The 18628-nt window shown below is 36.1% G+C and overlaps 1 protein-coding gene across 1 annotated transcript; it reads right to left on the reverse strand.

The window, feature by feature from the left end:
• Nucleotides 1-404: 404 nt before the first annotated feature.
• LOC142983693 (cytochrome P450 6k1-like) lies at nucleotides 405-6529 on the reverse strand. Its single transcript, XM_076130694.1, has 8 exons — nucleotides 6114-6529; nucleotides 5738-5893; nucleotides 2714-2898; nucleotides 2452-2612; nucleotides 2099-2217; nucleotides 1908-2013; nucleotides 1567-1818; nucleotides 405-1116 (listed from the first exon to the last, which is right to left on the reverse strand). Exons 1-8 carry the CDS (start codon nucleotides 6483-6485, stop codon nucleotides 959-961), a joined length of 1509 nt encoding a protein of 502 aa, XP_075986809.1. The 5' UTR covers nucleotides 6486-6529; the 3' UTR covers nucleotides 405-958.
• Between the last annotated feature and the right edge of the window lie 12099 nt (nucleotides 6530-18628).

The raw sequence follows: 18628 nt of genomic DNA on the forward strand, positions 1-18628 counted from the left end.
CTGTCGTATCCATTTTCCAGTCAAAAATATTTCAACATAGACTTGCCATATTTGTCATTCGAGAAATATCAAATATTTGTGCGAAGGGAGAGAGATATGTGGTTGAAATATTCAAAATTCTGGACGGTGTTGTGTGAAAAATTATATGAATAAAACATAGTGTGGTGGGTAATTGAAAATAGCGAAGCCTTTAAGCGCTTTATACATAAGTCCTGTAGAATATCTCTATATGCAAAAAATCTTCAATCGTTTTATAAAGTATCAGTGTAAATTCAGACGTGCATACTAAATACATTAACTTTGACATAACTTAAAAGTTTAGGCAGAAACAGTAAACGGATGATAGTTAACTGACGTAAATGACTCTCAGGACTTACTCGTTTCGTAAATAAAAACAGCGTACAGCCATTAATAATAAATATTTTATTGTAGTATGAATTACAATGTAAATATGTACAGCGTTTACCCGGAATATGTCGTTAGCGGTGGTCATTAGGCAGAAGAGCGGTAATTGTACTTATCTTGCTTTAAGTACCACGTCCCATATGATAACGTGTTATTATTTACGTGATTATGTCACAATTGTGTATTCTCATAACTTGACCGTCATTTGAGAAAAACAAAATAAAACCGTAGCCTTGTATTAAAAAAAAACTAAATCTTAAAAACAAAATCTTCCTGGGTTTGGATTGCAACATTCTAAAAAACAATATTTGGGCTCAATGATGATAAACTTAACTGTGTTCTGAAAAACTAAACTTATTTGCACCAATAATTCTACCTATCTATATAATCGTTTAAAACACATACATAGTGTGATTTCTGCGTGTTCTTTAATCATCATCCAAGACAATAGGACATTATCAAGATTGATCCGTCTAATACATTGATAACCATGTCACGGACAACGTAAAATATCTCTTAGAAGTCTAGATATTAAATAATTCTCTACTAGTTTTTAACGCAAAACAAATTTGATTTTACCACCGCCCTTAGGGCCTAATATAACGCTGTAAGGGTCCGTCTCCACATTGTAAGGGTCTTTAGGTTCGAATCGGTACTTCATCACCATTTGCGCGATAGCAGCGCGGACTTGCAACATACCGTAACGTTTACCTGTAAACATATACGAGTTTTAATATATTCCGTCAATTATATAAAACTATGTAGAATGCAAATAGGCTATAAACTAAACTAATTAAATAACAGAGAACTTAGATACGTGTTAGGAGCGTTTACCTATCGTGTGGTACATGCAGTTAATGCCTTTAAGCAAATTTTCATATGCTGTTATATTTTTTTTTACTAGCGCGTTCAGGTTTATAGCGAATACGATTTTTACGTTTGGCGATAGGGATACACTGTATTAAACAGATAAGTGTATCGTATTTAACCAAATCTCAGACTATCTTATGATATAAGTATATCCGTTATATCACTTATCTTGTATGTGTCGTAGCGCAAAAACATTCAATTGTTATGGACCTTATTTTATACGTCAAAAGGTTGAGTATGAAGTGAAAATAAATTTGCAGTAACAAACAAAAAAGTGGTCAGAATACATACCTATACAAAACCTCGGTCCTTCTCCAAATGGTAGGAAAGTAAAGTCATGGTTGTCATTATCGGTTGAAGAGTCCACGAATCTCTCAGGTTTCCATTCTTCTGGCTCCGGGTAGTACTTCTCGTTGCGCTGTATCGCGTGTACGTTGATGTACACAGGCGTCCCTTTTTCTATTGTTACGTCATCCGTCAACTGATAAGTACGGTTGCACACGCGGTCCAGGAACGCCAAAGTAGGGAACTTACGTAAAGTCTCTAAAATTATGTAAATATTTTTAGTTTTATACTTCATTCGTTGATTTATAGAGTGATGGCATCACAATATTGGTGATAACCCTACGTACCTTTGACACAAGCAGTGAGATATCTTAGTTCCAATAAATCGTTAAATTCCAAAATGTCTTTTCCTGTTTGTTCCATTGCCTCGCTTACTTCTTTGTATAGTTTTTCCTAAGATAAACAGCAGTATTAAAAATGAAACATCTTTCTCATACTCAGAACATCAAAACGAAACAAAAATGCCTCTGCTTCTTACCTGGACCTGGGGGTGATAGGCTAATTCGTGAAGACAGTAACTCAGGGTGGTTGACGATGTCTCAATTGAACCCAGGATAAATACTGCTGCTTGCGCCAGCATCAGATTATCAGCTAATTCTAGAAGAAGATGTTATTGTTTTAAAGGGCAAGTGGGATTGCAGACTAAGATTCTTCCAAGGAATACAAAGTAAAGGCGTCTTCGGGCGTAAACAAAATTTTAAATCGTTTAAATCGGCTCAATTCAATTGCTTTTTAAGCATGATGAGACTTACTGGCTATACTTCCTTGAAAGCCAATTGAAGTACGAGGAGGCTGATGGGTACCTACTAATTGCTATTTTATGGGACTTACCTTTATCGGAGCCTACAGGAAGCTTCAAGTTTTCCTTGAGTTGCAACATCAGATGAAGAAGATCTTGATTACTGGGGTTGTTTGTTTTCTTACGTTCTTCCACTACATCCCAGAACAGTTTCTTTACATAATTTGTTGCAGGTTCCGAGAAGAATTTAAGTCTGAAAAGACAACAGTTTTACTTTGGCTTTCTTTATAGCTTATTTACATTTAATAATTTTGTAGAAAATAGAAATTTTGTATGCCTTCAAAAATAACTGACTTCATGATCGCAGCTACAGCGGGAACAAAAAATATCATGGAGAACTCGAAGCCTCTCCAGAAAGTCCAGCGCACCATGTGTTGTGTGATGAACCACAGCGGAGACGTGAGGTCCTTCAACACACTCACGCGCAGACCAAACACTGTGTACGCTACCGTGTCTGATGTGTACATTGAGAACAGCTCCTGTTGCAAAGAAAGTGAAATGACCATGTACTATCTCTACTCTTAAAACTGTAGTATTACATCTAATCTCGCTTGCGTCTATTTGTGTTCTGAAGGCGTTTTTTTAAGTAGTCCATGTCCTGCCTTGAGATGAATTACTATTATTCTTTAAGTTTTTTTTCTTAATGAGTTCAGCCTTTTAATCAGGATAGCCCAAAAGATAGCTGGTTTTTCGACATAAATAATTAGGCATGGACTTTTGGGTATCTATGATGTGAAGCTGTAAAATGTTTCTTGTGAAATTTTGTATGAAATCTGATCAGCGCCTCTAACGGGCTTGGAAGGAACTATTTTAGCAGTAGATTTTAAATGTCGATCTGTCAATACTCGATGGTACTGACTGTAGAGAATCGCGCCACTGAAGAGTAAATAAAACGTAAGTTGTTTTTCTATGAAATATTGTCAACAGAAACTATTTTATTAAAATACAACTGCTAATGGAGGGCGTGTTCACGTCAGGCAAAAAATATACAACCGAGCGCGATATTGTGAAACTGACGTTCATCGATGTTCAATATCATTTCCTTTTTGCTTCCCGCACATTTGAACGATATTTCTGTTGCAAATGGTTATAATATTTTAGTTCGTTAATATTATTATTTCTTCATAATATTGATACATTAACGTTGTAGTGGTGATTAAGTTATCTTCGGTAGTGATTGAGTTCAATATTTCACTCATGCTGGTTGTCATGTTAACCAACATGACAAAATGTGTCTCCGACGGCATTCTTTCATATATCCATGACTACTTTATTAAATGGATATGGTTTTATGAACTAGGAATTGCATTCCAATCGGTTTCAATTATTTTTAATTATACTTAATTGCTTAATGTGCACATTCAAGTAATTTACCTTGATAACTAAGGCGCTCATAACCTGTTGCGCTCAATGGTCGGTAAACGATCTGTGGGTTGAGCATCTATTGATACGGTCATTCGATAGATCGGTGACCACATCGACCGTGTTGAGCTCGCTTTAGAGGGCTCGTAGGAAGTCGGCCTCTGTTGTTGACGATAAAGATAGCAGTCACTAAGAGATATCGAAGCTATTGAAACTACTTTGACACTAGGTTGACCAGTAACCGTACGATGAAGTAATAATTACTTTGATCATTGTTTCTACAGAAAAGCAGCATACACAATGGTTTATACAGAAGTAGCATACAGTATTAATACAGGTTTATGAACATTTCACGCTATTTATAAAGCATTTTTATTTACTAACGTAATCATGTTAAATGATATCATTAAAACTTGTAACATTGTATTAATCTCGCTTAATTGTTGTTAAAGAAATAAATATTCCATCACACGTAATTCCATTGTATTCAAGATAAACGAGTCTTATAGTAAGACTATGTGACTGCATGTAATCGTATTACCTTGGGCGAACTTAAAACTGTTTTTGTTCTTGTAAAAGCACTCGTTTTAAAGAAATCTTAAGAAGTACCTACATTTAAACACGAATGTAGTGCGCGACATTTTACGTGCCCTCAGAAGCACGGACACGCTTAGTGCAGATACCACTAAGCGGTCGTCCATCCATGGTATGACCGTGCCAAGCGTTGCTTACCCACAGATAGTTTCCCAACCGTGAAGCGCAACCGGCTAAGAACATTAGTGACCTTTTTATTCTGTCGTGTTTTAAGCTAAAAACTTAAATACGACCTAAATAAAGTTTCTTATAATGTGTTTGTAGCCCTTCAGCCGTTTAGGAAACCTAAGTTTGGAAACTGGTTTCCTAAAAGTATTTTTTTATACTTATACGTAACTGGTTTCTTAAAAGGATTTTTTAATACTTATAGGTAACTGGTTTCCTAAAAGGATTTTAAGTTACAATGGACTTTGAAAAGGCTGCTATGAAAGCAATACGTCGTCGTAAGTTTACTCAGGAATTAAAGGATGCTATTTCCATTGTAATAGATGCTTAATCAGAAAGAGTAGAATCCTGAAAATATCACCCCCTGCCAAGAAACGCCATGTTTCACGGTGTGCCGGGATCGCACGATTGCCACGAAATTTCATAGAAAGTGGTATTCAGTACGTGATGAAAAAGTCCCCTTCTGGTGAGGATATAAAGAAATTCAATACATATTTTAAAAAAGAATGGTTAAACAATAGTGTCATTACGATAACTTGTTGCTGTAGTAAGGAACAGGTCGGGACAACGAACAATTTGGAAGGCTGGCATAGCCGGATTAAAAGATACATTGGCAAGAAAAATGTTACAGTTGACAATTTACTAGAAATTTTGATTAAGGAAACTAAAGTTACTCATATTTTTAAAAATAACTGCAAAGAAATGAAAGGTTACCTAGAAATAGATAATGAAATTGATAAGGCAATAAATGACCTGAACAATGGAGTAATAACTGCGGGGCACTGTATTGAAATTATTTCACCTTACGCATTTTTGTTTTAATTTAACTAAGGAAATTGTTTTTATTTAATCTTAAGAAGAGTTGTATTTATGTTTTAGGAGTTTATTTATTTGATTAAATAACCACATAAATGGTACAATTACGGTTTAAATTAATTGCAACAAAAGCCAAAATAATCAATGCCGGTAAACATTTCTACTGAAATGTGGTTAGTAGTTTCGTATAGGTGGCTATTAACATAAGCATAATACTTCTAGGAAACCAGTTACCTATAAGTATTCAAAAATCCTTTTAAGAAACCAGTTACGTATAAGTATAAAAAAATACTTTTAGGAAACCAGTTTCCAAACTTAGGTTTCCTAAACGGCTGAAGGGGTTTGTAGCAACCGAGTTTCCTTGTTTATAATTATATTTACCTTCATGTCAACAGGTTTGTTGTTATCTATGTAGTCGGCCTGTATCCTTCGCACCAGCTCGCCGGAGTTGATGTTCATTAGTTCAGCCAGTTTCTTCAGACGAGAGCTCGTGAACATTGGAGCTAGCTCGTTTCGCATTGTGCCCCACATTGGATTCTGTAGTATAGAATGTTTTACGAACAACTGAGTACAAGAAGGTTTTAAAGGAAAGACATGCCTTTGCTTCGTAGCCGTAACTCTCAAAATACCACTCGTCATAGCTTACTATGATTTACTAAATTATAAAACATTGAAACACAATTAATACTTGTCGACCTTACATGGTTTAAACTTCGAAAACAAAAATAAGATTATGCTTTATAAACTACAAACTTACCTTCACAGTAAACAAATTCAAAGCTCCAAGCGGATCATCAGCGTGCCCCGGGAAAGAATATCTGTTTTGGAAATGTTCGAAATCCTTCACAAGCACTTTTTTCGCGAGTTTTCTCGAATTGATCACAAGCACCGGCTTCCATCCTAAGAATATTCCGAAGTAGTCGGTCTTATGCTTTTTTGTTAAATTAAGCATGAAGTCGAACATACTGATGCGCAAGAGACGCCCAAGGTTTCCAACCAAGAAGGTCGGCTTCTCGTACGGTATACCCCGGTCTTTCCAATAATCATATTGGCGACGGAGATAGAAATACAATATAGTAAGTAATAACACCATAAGAACTAATATCGCTTGCACAATAACTTCGAACATATTTACGTCCGATTCGTTCGCGTGTCACAATTATAATGGCATAAGAATATAGCCGTGAAAGATTTACGTACATTTACAAAAATGCGCTCGCGATGTTTGGCAAGATAATAGGACAAAATACTTGACTCCCTGTTTGGTTGATAACATCCTATTAATAAATTGATAAAAAATCTTTATCTTTGTATACTTCTCAATATGTTTTTGAAAATCTTGTTTAATATTTGGTTTGTGTAGTGCAGGGATTTATTAAATCTGAACATGAAATTACATGTAAACATATTTAATATTTAATTACATTATGTATTTTTTCTTGTAGATCGATTATGATACACGTTGGCTATTGAACTATGGGGTCTGTGTAGGATAACTTTTCCATGTAGACGGTATATTAGAGAGAAACTCTGAAATATGAGGGGTTATTAGTGATTTGATTAGTAAAAAAACAAAACAAATTCAATCAAAAAACATTTGAATCATTTTTTTATTGTCAGCTAGTTTCTCTACTTCTGAATAAATACCAGTTAATTTATCGGCTCAAATGTATATAAAACATTTGTTGTTATTTTATCTACCGGATAGATTATCCGACATTTATCCCTTAGCCGTCAAACTAGCCATTGATCTTATGCATAGGTACACCGGTGTCGGGATTTCTTATAAATAATTTGTAGAACTATTCAGAACATAAAACTAGTTCATTATAAATTCCTGCAAAATATAATAAACGTAAATTATTTGCGATAAATGTCGTAAAGGTTTAATGAAATTTCTCATTATCGTTATCGTCTTAAAATATCTGAGAGTTAATGAGCTATACTTCATTACATATTGGGAGGCTAAGTGCATGTACTTAGTAGTTGGTACCTACTTAGTGTTCTGTAATGTCATTAGTTATCTAATTAGGTATTAGCCAGTACATTATAAGACCTTATTAGTATCATAATCAAGTTTAGGCGACCACGGGGAATATAATAGGTAGGTATGTTGATAAACGGCTTATAGAGAACTTATGCGTTTTTATAAATATGATGTATTATTATTTATATATATTATTATTTATATATATTATTATTTATATATATACTAGCTGACCCGCGCAACTTCGTTTGCGTCACATAAGAAAATCATAATTTTCCCCGTTTTTGTAACATTTTTCACTGGTACTCTGCTCCTATTGGTCGTAGCGTGATGATATATAGCCTATAGCCTTCCTCGATAAATGGGCTATCTAACACTAAAAGAATTTTTCAAATCGGACCAGTACTTCCCGAGATTAGCGCGTTCAAACAAACAAACAAACTCTTCAGCTTTATAATATTATAGTATACTAGCTGACCCGCGCAACTTCGCTTGCGTCACATAAGAGAGAATGGATCAAAATTTTCCCCGTTTTGTAACATTTTTTACTGCTGCTCTGCTCCAATCGATCGTAGCGTGATGATATATAGCCTATAACCTTCCTCAATAAATGGGCTATCTGACACTGAAAGATTTTTTCAAATCGGGCCCGTAGTTCCTGAGATTAGCGCGTTCAAACAAACAAACAAACAAACAAACAAACTCTTCAGCTTTATTATATTAGTATAGATATAGTATATAGTATTATAGTATATAGTATATATAGTATATAGTATAGATAAACTGACCCGCGCAACTTCGCTTGCGTCACGTAAGAGAGAATGGGTCAGAATTTTCCTCATTTTTGTAACACTTTTTACTATTACTCTGCTCCTATTGGTCGTAGCATGATGATACAAAATATGCTTTTTTTTCACGAAAAATATTCTCAAAATTATTTATATCTCTTAATATATGTAAGTAACGAAGTTGCGCTAAGGCATATCCGCCATTAAAACAGTTGCCATGACAACGGAATTTTGTTAATTCAATGTCATTATAATATTGATTATTCGGGACTTCGTTCGTCACCTGAATTTTCCCGGGAAATGCGTCATTTTCCCGGGATAAAAAGTAGCCTATGTCCTTTCTCGAGTATCAAAATATCTCCATACCAAATTTCATGCAAATTGGTTCAGTAGTTTAGGCGTGATTGAGTAGCAGATAGACAGACAGACAGACAGAGTTACTTTCGCATTTATAATATTAGTATGGATTATTATTTATATTATTTATATCTCGCTTGCTTCGATTTTGGATAGCTATATTTTTTTAAAGCTATTTTCATTTTTGTTTTAATTTATGATTTTATTAGTAAATTTATTTACTTATCCTTGGTGAGTTGAACTGTACTAAGGAGTTTAAAGCGTTAATTTTATTGTGCTGTACCAAGTTTAATCTTAATTGCTATTATTAATTGGTATATATTCTGTAAATCATAATGAAACACTTCTCCAAGTAAAATAGTGAGCAAAATTTTGTAATCAAAACTTCAAAAGAAAATAAATAGTTGGAAAATTTGTGAAGTCACCTAATGCAGGTCATTGCAAAGAATTTTAATTAAAATATTCAGAAGTTCAGTAGTAAATTGAAGGAAAAAAGGCAAAGGCCACTTTTCCTTTCAGAGACAACTAGCTGACCCGCGCAACTTCGCTTGCGTCACATAAAAGAGGATGGGTCATTTTTTTCCCCCGTTTTTGTAACATTTTTCACTGGTTCTCTGCTCCTATTGGTATTAGCGTGATGATATATAGCCTATAACCTTCCTCGATAAATGGGCTATCCAACACTGAAAGAATTTTTCAAATCGGACCAGTAGTTCCTGAGATTAGCGCGTTCAAACAAACAAACAAACAAAAAAACAAAGTGTTCAGCTTTATAATATTAGTATAGATTATAAAACTAATTACAGTCTATTCTCACTATTTGTTGCTAACTGAAGAAATTTGTCGTACCGTAACATGTTGTACCGAAAGTGTTTTTCATAGGAATCCTTCATTTTATTGTGCAACTAATACTAAGTACAACGCGATTGAGGAATGTAAGGCTCCTTTGACTAAATATTTCAACTTTTATTGGTTTTTGTACGGAAAACTGTGCACACGTGATAATACATGAGTATTCTTGCAGGCGCCTTGTTATTTGAATTCTAGACAAAAATATGCCTTCTTCTTCTTATCGTATGGTTAGTGGTCAACTTAGTGTCAAAGTTGTTCAAGCCGCCCGAAGGCCTTCGACGTGGCTTAATGACTGTTATCTTAATAAACAACAACCGGGACCGACTTTCTACGTGTCCTCCGAAGCATGGCGACGCCCAGTTCAAAAACCATGGTACGGTCACCCATCTATAGAATGACCGCGCCAAGGGTTGCTTAACCCGCAGATCGTTTGTAGTGCAACTGGCTAATTACCAAATTGGCTAATCATAATCTAATTACCAAATTATGGTTATTGGACAATTGATAAATGGCTCCACGTTAAAAAAACAATTTACTCAAATACTAATTAAACTATGTATTGCATCTCACATTAACAGCTCACACGGTACACACAGCTCCTGTTACAAGCAAGTGCATATTGCTATCATATTTATTGTAGGCGTTTCATGCAATGTTTATTACTAACTTAAGAATAAGCCCCCTTACGCACTATGTTTAATATGGAAAATCTGAACAGCGCCTTTGGCGGGCTTCGTAGGAATTATTTTGGCAGTACATTTTAAATGTCAAACTCTCGATACGCGACAGTACCGACTGTAGCGAATTGCACTAGCAATAGCACGATTATCTATAATTGGAACCAAATAATGGTAGATAATCGTGGTACAGTTCTTCATACACAATTTTGTTTGTTAGTCGACATTGGTGTAAGAAATCGCTTCGCAAATCGTCTTTCAATTTATAATTTTTATTCAAAAAATTTCAATTTATTTATCCACGTCAAAGGCCTTCGGATATCACTAACCATAAACTCAAACATTTTCTATGGAAATGGTACCTTCTATCTCTAAAAATACAAGTCTAATATGACAAGTTTTATCTTACTGTCAATCGGGATTTGTTGGAATACTCTTCGAAATCTGAGCAGAATTCATAAGATGAAGAATTCGATAGACTTAGCAGGAAATTAAAGCCGTCATGTCTGCTAACACCCGATCGTCTGATTGAATCACAAGTGGAATAGAGTGGCGGCATCCAGACGGATCAAACAACTGAGATTTTAGGTGACAGACAAATTTGAATTCAAACATTGGGGTTTTTAAATTAAATGCGTGTTCACAGCTCTATGTGGTTGAAATTGTTGATAAAGAAACCGTATGAATACATTTTGTAAAGATTGAAACTCATAGATTCAAATATGATTTGTTCAAATGTGTAGTAAACATACATTATATTATTATTAACAAAAATCACCTTGTAAATCGAATTAAAAACACGTCACCAATTCTGAACCTGAAAATTCGGATGAAAAAGAATTAAAAGAGAAAAGGAATGGAATGACACGGGAGGAAATTAAAGTGCCGTGTCTGGCACAACACCGGCAGTCAGCTGATTGAATTACAAGGGACAGTGGCGAGACACACCTGACTGTGCTCCCTGCACACTGACGCGGCGAGTTCACAAGGATTCACACTAATTCACACGTGTATTGATTTATTAATAGGCTTCAGTCACAGAGATTGCGTGGGCAGTGACTAAGTAGCTTTCCACTGATTTCTAACTTTGTCATTAACAAACAATAGAAGTTTAAAAGTTGTTTACAAACTTTATTATGAGTTAAATATATTTATGCCCTTGATAATGAAAGTTGAGTGAGATTTTATTCTACCCATTATTTGGCTTACACAAATCCATTTAAATCTAAAGATAGAAATAGGTTTGCCATATTTGTTTAGTATTTTTTAACAGTTCTTTAGTATCTAAGTGGATGAATAACAAAGCTTGGCTAAATTACAGAGCTTTATTACTATAGGAAACATTCCAAAGATTTATTTCTGAGGGATTGCTTTTATGGCGTGAGAGTTAAGCATTTTATTCTCACAAACACTACGGATGAAAGAGCAAATGAAAGGCTAACAAAACATTTCACTGTGGTGCTGGAGCTCCATTTGAAATCGACCTCAATGAAAATGCAATTACATCTCGCCGGTTGAATGTGAATGTACAAGGGGAATTATGACCTGAAGTGGAGAATTAAAAACAGACGGGGGAAGACTACGAAGTGTTACGTAAGTTAATCCTTTACAGTTGTGGATTCTGCTCAGCTAGACAATGAAATATCGGAGCTGTTTTGGCGGCATGGCAGCAACCCCATTTTACGGTTCGAGAGACGCGGTGGAGTGGCCGGGAGCCGCGCCCGCACCCGTCGCCCTCGTCGCGCTGTGTTTATTGCCGAACAAACTCCCCTTTTATTTCCGTCTATTTTTAGATTTGTCATTTTCTTAACTAACGAAATTGATAAAGCTTTACTTTCTTCTCTAGTTCAAAGTTGATTTGCTAAGTGTTGTTTTTATTTTCGTGTTTTGTTGTTTATTTACTAGTTGTTAAAAAATACTTTTGTTTGGAGATCCATTAAGATAAGAATAAAGATCGAAATAAGTTTGGAATGAAATGTAATGTTAAAAGAAATAAGAGGATACGATTAAGATAAAACTTTGTTTGACTAAATTAAAGACTTAATTAATTACAAACTGTAAAACGTTACATAAAACATAACTTTATAAAAATATAGACTAACGGGCTTGCAAGTGTGTCAACTGCCAACTAAAGTGTCGTTACAAACTTAGTTACATTTCAGCCGTAAAAAGAGTTCGCTGTAATTGGTTCTTTGCGGTACGTAGAACAATCTCATTTCCAAACAAATTAAACCAATGTTGGCGGCACTCGATTACCAACTCATTTCACGAATGCTGGTACACTATGTATAAGGCCTGCTCCATTTTGCTCAGCATCACTAAAAGCTCGTTTTCAAGAGGAGATTTTCTCGGGCCGATGGGGCGCGAACTGATAACAGCGATTCCACAGTTTGGATGGTACTCGGGAGGTTTTGAAGCCAACGTTATGTAAATGCGGCATTTCTATCGCGATGCTCTCTTGTATGCCAATACCGATACTTGTACGATAGTTCGCTTGCGGAAGTTTGTATTCGGTCATTTGACTCTGGTTAGTGTGATAGTTTGTAAGTACTTGTTTAATACGTTTTGAATGTACTGTGTGAACAAGCCTTTTATATGCCATGGTAACTTTGTAGTACATGTTTAGAACTTAATTTTAGTAAAATTTATTACTACGTTTATGTAAGTGCCTGTAGTAGAGGTCTAATGTAATAGGTTTGTAATTATGCTCACAATGATGATTAAGTTTGTAGTTTAATAATTATAAACTAATTCAAAATGTTACGCGTATTTTTACAGTTGGAATCAAATATGACCAGAAACATTCATACGTTTATAGCGTTGGAAACAAAACATATGACTCTACAATTATTCCGGAATCACGGAGGTTGCAAGTGTTCCAGTGAATATGGAACGCGACGAAGTAATTACACTTATCCCGAGTAGTCTTTTGTCCGGCCATTCGCCGGGTGTTTAAGTTGTCGCAAACTATGAGATAAGCAATTTGCAACACCCAGCTGTTCCGTGTACAGACGCAAGTGAGAACTACTTTATTTTCTTATAAGTCGGATGAGTGGAAGAATCTACTAATGGAGATTTTGTATTTTCTCCGCCTATTGGAAGCAATAAGTTACAATAAGTTATTTTAAATACAACACTTGAAAATCTGGAAATACAATTAAACTTCGATGTCAGATATCGATTGGGACTGATAATTTTTCTAAGCTACATTATGAATATTAACATATAATCCAGGTTTATACAAATTTACTGTTTCGCCTCATGAATTATTGCCTCGCGAAAATACCAACTCACCAACCGTTTATTGATTTATAAGTGCAACTAGCTAAGAGCTCCTTAACCATTTATTTTCTTTATGCAAGTAAGATCTCGGAAGATTAAAAGAAAATAGAAAATACATTGGTTCAGTGAGATAGGGTTCATTTATCCAGCGGTTTCCGAGCGTTGCCGTGAGGTGCTGATTGTTGTTTGTTTTTATCGTCGAAGCTCCAATTGAGGTCGTCCTATTACTTTGAAAACCGCACTGAAACAGAGATTGCTTTAAAATCAAACTAGCTTTTTACTGTAAGGTTTTAATCAGTAGTATAGGTATTGGGACAGTGATATAAGTGGTATTACTCCCTTCTACGTACTGGACGTATTTACGAATTATCGTAAGCGTATGTACATTGACACATACTTATGATTCTATTGTAATGGCCCGGATATAGTTCGATAGTTGATCTGTCTTATTCTTCACAGTTCATACGTAAGTCCCTTAAATAAATCTATAAGTATAATGTCTTGATGTTCTCAAGTACTTGACACTAAGCTGAATCTAAACTTTTAACTTCACGTGAATCATTGGTAGGTAGTTCTTAACGAGCACACTGAACTTGCTGTGTTGCTATTTCACTAACTATTCGTTCTGATTCCAAGTCCTTTACCTAATTAAAAGTTATGATACGTTTCTGCTTAATAAAAACTAGCCGAACGGCACAGCTCCGCTCGCGCATTTTTTTGTTTTCATCTCTCGGGTATGTTGGAAAAGATTGATGAGTATTTTACGTTTATAACTCTTAGTATTTGGTTTAAACCTTACCTTTTTAGGCTGTGCTTTTTCGGTCCTCGTTTTAGAGGCTCGTGACCCAAATACCTAGGGGCTATGCTCACTAATGTTTTTGCAACGGGGCTTTAAATCTTCACAAAGAAATGCAAAACAAGTGGAAGTCGGTGTTCAGTTAAAACCGCATACATCAACGTCACGAGTTGAAAGAATGGCCGAATGGATACCGAAAACTGGGTCACGTTTTCATGTTACTGTGTATCTGACCGCTAGAAGTACTACACCAATTTCTCACTAAATTGAACAGCGAGCCTGCAGCCCAGTGATAAAGAGCACCATTTGTCGCTCATTGACACGACAAAACACTTAACTCAAGTGTTGCTGCAATACACAAGTACCCACGCAACTAATGGACGCTAATTATTTCACTCGGGGGAAATTTAGGAAGGTCATAACCACTTAAGCTTCCAAATAACTTGAAGATTTCACTTCCCGCACAAGAGGAAATTGAATGTGCTTTTAAAGCACTTTTATATGATATCTTGCTAAAAGCAGCGTCAGCAATTTTAAATTAAAACACTTCAATTTGAAGAGAACTCGGAGTTCTTTGAAGGAGCGCTTTCTGTCGCGTCATGTATAGCTGCAATATATTCGATGACCTAGCGATCTCAATGTAAATCAGGTGAGGTATAGGCATAGATGAGGTTAATTAATGGCTTCTGTGTTTATGTACTGCGTCGTATAGTATTGATAGTTAGAGCGGGCGAACATATTGGTAGCGTGAACACAATGTGTAGGTACTCGAGGCTTGGAGTGTATTGCACGTCGTGTTCAACTCCCGTACGGCTTACAACAGATAATCCGTTCCGAACAGTGTAGTGCATGTAGAAGAGATAGTGGCTCGTGGTCCATGTTATTGTCTATTCAATTTTCCTTACGTCATACACAATGGACTCGCAAACACAAATAACTGATCGGGGAATTGTAGCGGCGACTAATACGAGTCTCCGTTCAAACCAATATTACAATATTGCTTGTTTCCTTGTTATTCACCGACCGAAAGAAAAACAGGAGCTTTTCTTGATTCTTTACAGAACGATTTTGCGTCGTGAATAAATATAGGTACTAAGTTAAAAAAAAGTCTCCAAGTATTCCAATTACATATGTAAGTATGCAAAAGTTTGAAGAACAAACACAAGTTGTAGGTAAAACTTATTTAATTTGAGAAAGTAAAACATGCTCCTCGTAAGAGTCCACCCGAGCCTCATAAGGGTTTTAAGTACCTAGCTAATGTGGATGTTAGTGTCAACAGACTGTAATATACTTTTTATAAAGTTCTTCAGATTTCTCCTCAGGGAAATATTATTCTGGCATGACGGCTTTCATGTTGTTAGGTATGAGTATATCCTGTTTTCGTAACAATTACAAACATATTCAGAAAATATGTTTTTCGTGTCGTGTATATTCCGTACATTTAGTTTTACGCATTTTTTTTCTCTGAAGAGAACAATCAGAACACACAGCTCGTTGGCGAAACAATATGAATCGTTTTCGAGTATAGGAAAGTGATTTAGATAAGGCTCGACGATGGGAAATTTGATTTATAGGGTCCAATGGAGCGGTAAATATATACGGTATTGGTTGGTGAAGCATCGTGCGGTGCGGCCTGAAGGAAGCGGCGCAAGAAAATAGCCCCCGGGGGTAAATCTAATGGCTACAGACTATTTTTGATAAGCGATATCGTAATATGAGAGCCGAGATTCGTATCATATGGGTATATACGCAATGGTTTATGTTCCTGAGTAAGCTAGTAAACTGAGAAAAGTTTGCTACATTCAGTACGAAATCTAGTTTAAGTAAGTTTTAAAATAGTATCATTAAATTTCATATCCTTTAAAGTTTTAAGTGTAATCTGGGTTTAGCTCTCAGCTGATAGATCCCCAGCTTGTGAGGCAGTAAGTACGGCTATAAGTCAGGCATATTCATCGCTGGTACGACGCGCGACGGCATTAAACGAGGCTTGGGTTCTAAACTAACAAGTGATCGGCTTCCACGCTATTATCACATACCTACCTGAGAGGGCTCTCATTAGCAAAGTTTTGTGATACATTTCCCGCCCTTGGGACGGATACAGTTGATCGTAACTTACTCACTGTTCACTACATTTTGGGTCTATGTACTCTAATAATAATAATAATAAGCCCCCTAAAATCCAACCACACGTCCTGATCGAACATCTGATCACGTGGGGGGCGGTCACACGATTGAGAATTTACTGGCGTGGCTAACGTGGCTCTGGTGTGACTCGATGTTTTCAGCTGCGCTCTCGGCGGTGTCGGGGCGTCCATACATTTAGCTACTAGATGTATCGAGGCTCTGGCGCTGGCGTGCGCGGTTGAAAAGATCGAGCTATATGTAGGGTGATAGGGGAGAGATCCAAGCCAAGGTGGAACAGCATACGCCGAGGGCTGCGTGGCTAGGGGAGTGCCTAGTCTCGAGTATGCGGACTCTGAATACCGGGGGACCTTCAGTTTTAATTACTCTTGCCGTAGTGAACGCAGGGCTCTGCTACGGTTGATCGTTTGTCCCTAGCTTTTCGTGGGAATAATATGGAAAAAAAATATAACTAGAAAGTATAATCTCAGACCGCTGCCCGGGGGTCGCCGGGGCTCATCAAGAGATGAGACCAACCGTGTAAATAATAGGAATCAGACTGAGAATAGGTCAACAGTATCTGATCAAGTATCCGTTTCAGAATCTTGCTCTTCATTGTTTCCTTCACTGCCTTCAACACCTCCTTCTTTCTGTAAATCTCCAACGCCGTGTAGTATAGAAACTTCGTCTTCCATTCATTCTGCTCAGCTGGTGAATGTTGCACAGGAGACAGATAATGTCGATGAACCTGTGCCCACCACCAGCTCTTTAGGAATCCGTAGGAAATGGACATCTGAAATGAATGAATTTATCCTACGGACCTACCTGTACCTAACAAATATTGACACTGACAAAAACACATACCTCGCACCACTACACACAAAATTCCTAGAAAAGTTCCCTTCGATGCAGGTTAGTCGCCAGCGAATAGGAGACCAACGTAGAGCGATAGTCCGAAGCAAATTATTACCACAAACAACAATAGACAAAATTTATAATGAAGTCAGAGCCGATCTCTTACGTATAGAAAATGAAATAGTACATAACAATACAAAACACACCACTTCTACCAACACTCAACCAGAACAAAGACTTAGATGGACGAAGGAACAAAATGAGGCAATAATGAGGATATATTTCAAAATAACACAATTAGAAACAAATAAAACTGCGTACAGAAAACACTTACACCAAGAGTTCATAGCTTTATTTCCTGACCTATCCCATGTTTCCGAACAAAGAGTCTCAGACCAAAGACGTCTTATAATAAATAGCAAGTATATTAGTGAGACTAGATTACTCGAAATTAAAAATGAAGTCGCTGCAGAATTACAACCATTACATTTAATAGTAGATGCACACAATACAGCTGTCGAACAAACACAAACTCAATTAGTAGAAGAACAAATACCCACATTTTTGAACAGTATAGATATTGAAAATATTATAGATACTAACACACATTGTAGAGGAAACACACAACAAGAAGTACCTGAAAGAAATAAGGATATAGATGAAACATTCACACAAACATTACAACACTTCAGAAATACTCACCCCACACAAAGACAATATATACCTAAACAGAGACCGTCTAAGAAATTTGCAATAATTGTTTTCTATATAAATAATGTTATATTACCTGAACAAATTAATATGGACACAGACTTCAATACATTGCAAACTGTCATATACAGTGCTGCATGGACAGCCGCTAAATTAAATGGAGCTAAACTGTCAATAACGTCACCTACTTTTAATACAGTACCGAGAACTAATACACCTAGGTGGCAGAGAAGGTTAGAGAAAAAACGTGATGATCTACGAGGAAAAACCGGTAGGCTCACTCAATTCATAGCAGGAAACAGAAATAGACAATTAATTAAAGAAATAAATAAAATTATAAAAAACTACAAAATACATACAACACATGAAAACCCTAACACAGAACTTTCACACTTCATGGACACGCTGAAACAAAAGCTGACAGTAGTAACAAGCAGGTTAAACAGGTATAAAAAATGTTCTTTTCGAAAGACTCAAAACAATACATTTAACTACAACGAAAAACAATTTTACAGAACATTAAAGACAGCTACAACAAACCAAAACACACCGATCAATAGGAATAGTAGCGGGAGTGTCCCACCAGTTGATGAACTACATCAGTTCTGGGCTGGAATCTGGGAAAATCGTGTAGAGCACAACAAGGAAGCTGAATGGCTTAAATTAGAGAAGGAAAATAATAGTAATATTGAACAGATGCAGTTTGAGAATTTACAAGTAGAAGTTTTTCAAGAAGTTATAAATAAATTACATAATTGGAAAGCCACAGGAACAGATTTTATACACAACTACTGGTATAAAAAACTTACTTATGTACACCCCTTTCTCTATAATCACATCAATCTC

Source organism: Anticarsia gemmatalis, chromosome 2 (genome assembly GCF_050436995.1).
Source record: "Anticarsia gemmatalis isolate Benzon Research Colony breed Stoneville strain chromosome 2, ilAntGemm2 primary, whole genome shotgun sequence".
Classification (NCBI taxonomy): domain Eukaryota; kingdom Metazoa; phylum Arthropoda; class Insecta; order Lepidoptera; family Erebidae; genus Anticarsia; species Anticarsia gemmatalis.

Excerpts from the sequence above, each read along its gene's own strand:
- LOC142983693 (XM_076130694.1), bottom strand. The coding sequence starts at position 6,485 with ATGTTCGAAGTTATTGTGCAAGCGATATTAGTTCTTATGGTGTTATTA. Across the intron at positions 2,014-2,098 it reads CCTATCACCCCCAGGTCCAG|GAAAAACTATACAAAGAAGT; the intron begins GTAAGAAGCAGA and ends TGTTTATCTTAG. Across the intron at positions 1,819-1,907 it reads TCTCACTGCTTGTGTCAAAG|AGACTTTACGTAAGTTCCCT; the intron begins GTACGTAGGGTT and ends ACATAATTTTAG.